The sequence below is a fragment of the Aristolochia californica genome, unplaced genomic scaffold, assembly GCF_029961685.1.
Source record: "Aristolochia californica isolate CCGP_79_NKW_82.1479 unplaced genomic scaffold, dmAriCali1.0.hap1 SCAF_16, whole genome shotgun sequence".
Lineage (NCBI taxonomy): Eukaryota > Viridiplantae > Streptophyta > Magnoliopsida > Piperales > Aristolochiaceae > Aristolochia > Aristolochia californica.
Genome location: NW_027181837.1, coordinates 760,150 through 768,220, shown reverse-complemented (window position 1 = coordinate 768,220; position 8,071 = coordinate 760,150). Strand labels below are relative to the sequence as shown.

General features: G+C 39.4%; 1 protein-coding gene across 1 annotated transcript; it reads right to left on the bottom strand.

Annotated features, from left to right (window-relative positions):
- Positions 1-3,528: 3,528 nt before the first annotated feature.
- LOC137953996 (transcription factor bHLH35-like) lies at positions 3,529-6,349 on the bottom strand. The gene is made up of 4 exons (XM_068801577.1): positions 5,858-6,349; positions 4,204-4,401; positions 3,933-4,106; positions 3,529-3,855 (listed from the first exon to the last, which is right to left on the bottom strand). The coding sequence occupies exons 1-4, from the start codon at positions 6,194-6,196 to the stop codon at positions 3,760-3,762; spliced, it is 807 nt and encodes a 268-aa protein (XP_068657678.1). The 5' UTR covers positions 6,197-6,349; the 3' UTR covers positions 3,529-3,759.
- Between the last annotated feature and the right edge of the window lie 1,722 nt (positions 6,350-8,071).

Below are 8,071 nucleotides of genomic sequence, written 5' to 3'. Positions count from 1 at the left end.
GTTTTGGTATTCATATTAGAGAGGTCACTTCAATTACAACTTTGTTCCTGGTTGTGGGAATGTGAATTACAAGAATTGACCTCATCATTGCAAGTTGATTAAAAACTAAAACTTTATGTAAACAAAGTCAATTATCATAATAAACACAATTTTTAATGGTTCAAACTCAACTCAAGTTGTTGATTCACTTTAAAAGTGTTTTGCACTTTAGTGTAATCAAAGAAAGGATGATGCCATTAACATACAGCCACTGATTTGACCAAAGGTGTGTACCTTTGGATGGTTTCTTCTTGGTATCTTACAATTCAACACTAGTTCGACGCTATTGATTGTTGTCAATGAATTGTTGGGTTGGTTTTGATTGATTGTTGTGAATGAATTGTTGGGTTGGTTTTGATAATGATTGGTGAAACACTAAATTGAATCATTCGTGTATCTTTCGCTTTCGTGAAATGCACTAGACTTGTGATCTTTATCCGATATGAAGGATAAAGTCAATGATATTAGTTTTCCACCGTCAAGTTGGATGGCTCCTACTATGTTGTTTGAATCCTGCTTCTAAACTTTTTGAATTTGTTGTTGTTGAATCAGAGAGTAGAGAAAATGGTGATAAGGGAAAAGAACCTTGTCAGCCAAAAGAACAATTTATAAAAAAAAAAAAATCCACCAATAAAGAATGGGTTGAAATATGTTTGAACTTTGGCTCTCAAATGACATTGATTCATGACTCTTATGAGTTGTGGTAGAGGATTCACAGTGGTTATGCTACTCAAACTATTGCAAGGAGTTTTTGGTTGACGCTATAGTTATAGACTGCAAAATAGGGTGATAAAAGTGATACTGATTTTTATAATTATATTGAAGGATTATGTACATAACTTCAAGCAAAATTGCCTACATTTGAGACACATCTATGACTTTTGCTACATCAAGAATAATTCCTTCTTTGCTCTTTTACAAAAAGCCACTTCTATTTTTTGGCTATGGGAGCAACAATGATTTACTAAAAACAAACACAATTTCAATAGAGGACCTTGTGGCAAAAGAGGTGGTGGTAAGAATTATACGAATAGTTTGACAAAAAGTGTTAATGTTAACACTAGGATAAAAAAAAATTTCTCTACCAAGAATTGTTGGACACTAAGTCTCACCTAGGAGGGGCCATGGCCCCTAATGTTTTTAGAAACCTCAAAGCTTTGTATCCTATTGAGCTCCCTATTTTCTTGGGCTAGAAAACAGGTTTCGGAATTTAGGAGACAACTTGCTTTTTCCCTTCTTTTTTGAGATATAGAAAAGCTAAAAGCAAGAGAGTTTCCTATCTAATTTTCGAACTATTTCCCCAAGTTTCCTTCATGGTAAAACTCCTTTTTTTTCTTTCTACTTTGGTTATTTCTCAAACCATGCACTAAAACATAAACCCTTTAAATCAAAAGTAAAGTGCACCCACCTTCAAATAGATAAAGTAATTATTTGGATTAAGAATTTTGAAATATTTTTTTATGTTTATATACTTTCACTGATTATATCGATGTAATTATGTTACTTGTCCTTTTGGTAATGAAAATATTGTAGGGTTTCTTTGGAATATGTATGATGATACTAATTGTAAGAACTTAACAACAATTAGAGGGAGCTGTAAAACATCATCCAGAGCAAAGAAGTCTCAAAATTATTATCTTGTCAATCGATTGATTTTTTTTCCCCCTATTTCAACCCTAAAGACAAAACAAGCTTTTTCAATCTCTTCTGTCAATGTTTGTTGAAGTTATAATTGTTCTTATTTTGTTGCAGTATCTTTGGCATATCTCACCAAAGTTCTCAGAATGCAATTTTTTCTTTTTAGTGGCTGGAGCAATTGATCCTGACATCGGAAGCCTCCAAATTAATAAAAGAAGAAGAAGGGATATCTCAAAATCCAACCAGGGCTTTCCCACCTGTTTTCTATGGCCAGAAGCAGACCTCCTAGAAGCATTTATTTTTCCAATGAGAAAGTCACGCTTAAAAACAGTGTGTAAAGGATAGCCAGAATTCCAAAGATTAAGACACGCTTAAAAAGAGTGTAAAGGATCGAAGCTGACAAGATTGAAATCTGGGGATTTCGTGTTTTGGATTGAACTTCTTTATCAAAGCACCCTCGTGAAGGGTAAACTATAAGCTATCAATTCTTATCAAACCTAAAATACTCCAACGCTGTTATCAACTCACAACTACCTTTTGACTTTTTCTGTTTTTTTTTTTAAGAACTTGAGAGAGAAGTAACAAGCATGAATCATGTAATAATCCTTCTGGACACAACTATGCACCTTATGTTTTTGACTGAGCGTGAGTCGTCCACGTTTTCTAGAAACAAGCTCAAATCCTTTTCTAGGTTAGAAAACTTTTCTTCTCCGTGATAATGATAAAATACCAGTTAAAAAAAAAAACGAAGAAACGACTGTAAAATTAAATTGAATTTAGAACCATACCCTATCATTTTGGATGGATCCGGTCGCTTTGAGAGAGAAAAAAACGAAGAAACGACTGTAAAATTAAATTAAATTTAGAACCATACCGTATCATTTTAGATGGATCTGATCGCATTGAGAGAGAGAAAAAGCGAAGAAACGACTTTAAAATGAAATTGAATTTAGAACCATACCGTATAATTTTAGATGGATCTGATCGCATTGAGAGAGAAAGAAACGAAGAAAAGACTGCAAAATGAAATTGAATTTAGAACCGTACCGTGTCATTGTAAATGGATCTGATCGCATTGAGGAAGAAAAAAACGAAAAAACGACTGTAAAAAGAAATTGAATTTAGAACCGTACCGTATCATTTGGAATAGATCTGGTCGTTTTGAGAAAGAAGAATACGAGGAGCAGGACAGTAGAGCTGTGAGACAGTAGGGTCATCTACGGTAGATAAAAGGAAGTGCGAGGCCATGACCTCAACCGATCGAACACGCCAAGAGCCATTGCAAGTGGCGGCATCCTGTCGTCGTCAACTGAAGTCGCCAATTTGCCACTTTGTGCACGAGAGGAACCAAACTGGATGACGTGAGGAGCTCTTCTTTCGCCACATATCCGTGATCCGTTTCCATACAATATCTGCATGGTATTTTTTATATGGAAGCATAGGTTTGTAATGTGACACGACGAGATTAGATGGGCAACGGCTTGGAGTTGGACCATCATTTTCTTCTTTTAAAGTCAATTAAGCAGTAAAGAAGAAATTACGACAATTACTGATGAGTCTTTTTTTAATTTGACTACGCCATGCCATGATTCAAATCTGTCAGATTTTAATACTTAGAGCATGTGAGATATCGATTCCATTCAAATAATCGTTTAATGTAAACTACAATGCACACTTGAGCTGTCCCAGTGGCTACAGTCCAGAGGTTATCACCATTCCATTAAACTAAAAAGGCAATCCCGTATCAGGTTCTTTAGATCACTGGGAGGTGTCTCGGGTGTGACCTTTTCTTTTGTCTCTTCAGTCGGAAACAAATTCTATCGTTTTGGTAGTAGCTCTTTACACAGAAACTGAAAACCTGCACTACTCATTAAAGATCGCTTTGCTCAAAACATACAATCACGACTTTCACAGATTCCCCACCTGGAAAAGCAAAAAGCCCACTCCCTGGCCAATAAAAGGTGAAAGCACTCCAGAACAGTTCGAGGAAAAAAAATAATCCGCCATTGGAAGACAGCGAGCATCTTGCTGCTCTGCTCAGCTTAAAAGCATAATTGAAGGAAATAAAGAAGCCAGCAAAATTTAGTCACCAAAATCGATCTCGAACCCGAAGTTGACAGCCGCTCTGGTACCTTGCACCTTGAGCATCTCTGCCGTCAGTGTCGAGTTCCTCTTCATCTGTGGATCAGTACTGACAGGTCATTAATGGAAACTAAACAAAAAACTTGAGGGAACTGGTTTGTTGGTCGACTTACATGGATGAAACAGGTGGTGATCATCCGCTGCCCCTCCGTTTCGTGCGTCCATGCATGGGTAGTCGTCAGACCCAACGATTCGATCATTCGTTGCACTTGGCACGGTGCTCCTCTGCATTTCTTGAATGCCACCTTCAGGGACAGTGTCCGATCGTCCAGTTCTTCTGTGTCAAGCTGCGCGGATAATGAAATCAAACTCGGAATCAGATATTAGCTCATGAGCAGTTTTGATTACTCGATTATCTGACAGTCGCCTCTAAATTTTTATTACTTCAAATATCTGATGCTGGTTGAAGGAAGCCTCCTGCACCGGCGAGATTTCCTCGGGGGATTGCACGATTGATTCCGAGCTGGTTGAGGAGCTCTCCGGGGGTTCTTGTGCTGATAATTCCATCTTGAGCTGGTCGATCTCTTGGTGGAGGCTTTGCAGATAGGCGGCTGCGTCCATCAGTATCGATCGTTTGTCCATCTGCCAAAAGCAAAATATCCCATGAGTGCACTTTTCTCAGCTAGGCTCGTCGAACCCATTGATCGGATCCACGAACAACACACGCTCGTAGATCTAGAAACACCAAAAAGGGGCATAAAAGCAAACACACTTTCTTCCACGAAAATCTCCCACTTCTCTCTCTCCTTTTTTCTTTACTTGTTTATTGTCGTTATTCATAATCCACAACCAGGGAATCAACAGCCCAGGCGCACATAGCTGGGAGGGCAACTTGTCGATTATCTACAGCAAGGGAATCACCATTTCTGTGTGCTCATCGTCTATCAACTGCGTCTTTTAGCCTGAGTGAAGAAGTAACCAGCTTAATTTGACTCGGAGAGCCGTCACTCCAGGAACGCCTTTTCGACGCCATCGTCTGGGGCCTACGGCAGCTGGCCTTCCACGAAAGATAGCACATAGATGGAGCCGTGTCCTGCACTGTTTCGCGAATCGTCGATAGAGCAGAACGGCCCTGCTGACGCCAGAGATGACACGCTACGCTCACGTCACAGGTCCTTGCTGATGCCCATACTCCATGAAACCACCGCCATCGGTGAGACATGAGGTCCCGGGCGTTGAACTCAAATGTAAGAGATTTTCAGAGAACTTCACGTATTGGCTTTTAGGTAAGGATGACATCGTGAAAAAAGCTGCCTGGCGGCTAATGAGGCAGCTCAGAATATTAAAATATCACCTTCCTGGAATGTTCATCCATCATAGCGTGCTGCGTTCATTAGCTATGGGCTTACCTGCGACGCTGCCAGCATAGATGCAATAATGCAACACACAGTGCTCGATGATGCTGTACATAGATAATCGGTAAAGAGCTACTCAACAGTTCTACTGCTACAAAGAGAGGGAGAGAGAGCCTGAGTGGGAGACGATGGAGAACTTTAATGTAATCTAGTGAATGCGAATCAGATGTGTATAAATTATTGAATTCTTAAGAGACAGCAAACTCGTAGTAGTTGTATCAGTCAAGAGTTAAAATTCTTATACGGCCTTCTCTAACGCATTCATCAACTCCACTGTTCATCTTCTTGTCCTTTTCCTGAAAATACTATAACAGGTTCCCAGAATGCTTGCAGGAGCACGGAAAGGAAATGGGAAACTCCCAAAAAACACGCTATAGAAAAGGCTTCTAATTTTAATCTCTTCCTGTCAATATTTGCTTCTAAAATTTCTTACAAAACGACCTAATTTCATGAAATATAACGAGTGAGTGGATCTCCACAACATCGAGAACAGAAGTTTTCGAATTTCATTTTTCCTTCGATTAAGTTCGTTTCCGCAGATTTTCTCGCCAAAAAAAGGGGTAGCTTTTCTGATTCACATAGAGGAAAAACAGTTCATTTCGACACTCAGATAAGCAAATGTGACTAACGCACAGGTTATCAACCTAGAGGGAGGGGGAAAAAAACATCCGAAGATTGTATACCTTAGAAATGCAAGGAACGAGAGACCTCAAGGCGAGGAGCTGCTGATTCAACCGCCGCCTGCGATTTCTCTCGGAGAGCAAATTCTTACAGCCAGCATTTCCAAGATTCCCCTCCTCCAGTCCTCCCTCCTCATTTTCCTCCTCGTTCTCCCTTCTGTTCTCCACCACCGGCTCAGATGGCGCTACTGCCCCAAACTCCATCTCAAAAGCTTCCAAAAACGACCCATACTCGCACTGAATCGGAGAAAACAGAGGCGCCGTATGACCGGAAAACGGCCGGGAATCTGCTCCTTCGTCACCAGTCTCCGGCGACCAAAAGCTCAGATGATCAAACTCCATTTCCTCTGAAAAAAAATCCCTCGAAAGCCGGAAGAGACTTGCCCACTGCTCAGACTGAGTTCAAAGAGACACAGGAGGGACAATGGGGGAAGGCCGGTGCACAGAGACCATCCTCTTGCCACGGTCTCTCTATCGTGTGTCCTGTCTGAAACAAATCGGTAAGGGCTCAAAATAAATACGCAGTTCAGACAACACGTGGTCTCATAATAACGGTTCATCTTCCATTATTCCTACTGGTCCCGACGAATGAGGCTCCGCATATGCTAATTGATTCTTCCCCTACGTGGCGAAGCGTGTCTTTGTACACTCGATAAAGTCACGTTTAATTTCATGTCCAATTCAGGAAAGCGAGATGGCGTCAGTAGGGGGCCAATTCACAGCGTGAGAAGGCGTGGGCACGGGCCCGGACCCTGAAAAAAACAATTTGAAATGTCAAATTCGACCCGAACTTAATCTTCGTTTTTACGACTATATCCCACCCAACCCTACTTACACGTACGAATTCGACTCGAAAAATACGTAGTTGGTTGATAATTAATCTTATTTATCTCAAACCTCAAAGACGATTAATAATTTAACCCTTTTGGGTTCATAGAGATATTTGTTCGTTCTTCTAGATCTATTTCTAGATCTATTACGACAGTACAGAGAGAATACCCACCGACCAGGCAAAGGACGAAGTAATAAAAATAAAAGGAAGAAAGAAGATGTGATCTTACAATGGCTTTTCTACATCTAGCAATCAGAAAATAAAAAAACAAAGATGTACTGAAAATAACTACAGTTTTGTGGGTTATACCTGTCTTTATCCCCCCCCTGATTGTGATTCCATTAAGAAGGTGAAACACATGTATGTTATTAATTATTTGAAATAATTAGCTAAGGTCAAGGTTATGTTATAATTATTTGTATTACGTAACAAGATTTTGCTACATCCATCAAATCATAAATATTTAATTTTAATTTAATCGGGTTAGATCAGATTCAATGTAAAAATTTAAGAAATAAGAGTCGAGGTAGTTACAAAGGGGAAATGGGTCAAATTAGCTTGGCTCAGTCTCCTCCATTCACTCATCAACCGTTCACATAGAGGAGGAGATTTGTCTATTAGCATGTCTCCTCTATTAAGTGAAATTCAATTATGCTGGTTTAGGGTTTAAGGTTTAGACTCTGTCTATATATCTTCACCAAGATTTGGAAAATCTATCTTCAACTAAAATCTGATTTTTTTTTTTTTTTTTTGTCTTAGTTTTACAATGTAAAATTTTAAGAAATAGGAATTATCCGTAATCTCAAAGAGAACACGTAATCCTACATCCTACCAATAACACTTATCCATTTGTAACATTAAATTGGACATTCAACCCAATTAGAAAAGCACAAGAGAAAAACCGCATTCACATCACTGTTCGGAACCTGGCTCTCAGGATATGAAACCTGACCATATTCGATTTTGTTTTCGTGGTTATGAACCATGGGACAAAAAAATAATTGAGGGGGAAACGAGAGAAGATGACAGGTGGGGAGAAGATGGTAACATCCCTGGTTAGTCACAGCTGCTATTGCCACTTGTTTCAATCAATTTTCGTGGGATTGGCCGCTCAAGTTGTCTGAATTATTGGTCTGGCCGTGTTGGTCAGGCCACTCATCGGTCCCTGGCTGCACTACAAAAGGGAAAAACAAACGAAAACGGAGACAAATGATGAAATTATCAAATTAGGCATTAATCAAACTAAACACCGTATAGGCTTCAAATAATTGATCTGCATATTGATGGGTTTGGAAGTGTCACACTTATCTGAACATTTTCGGACAAAATATGTTCGTATTTGTTCTTAATTTTATTCGATTTTGATCCTCGAATCCCAATTCGAG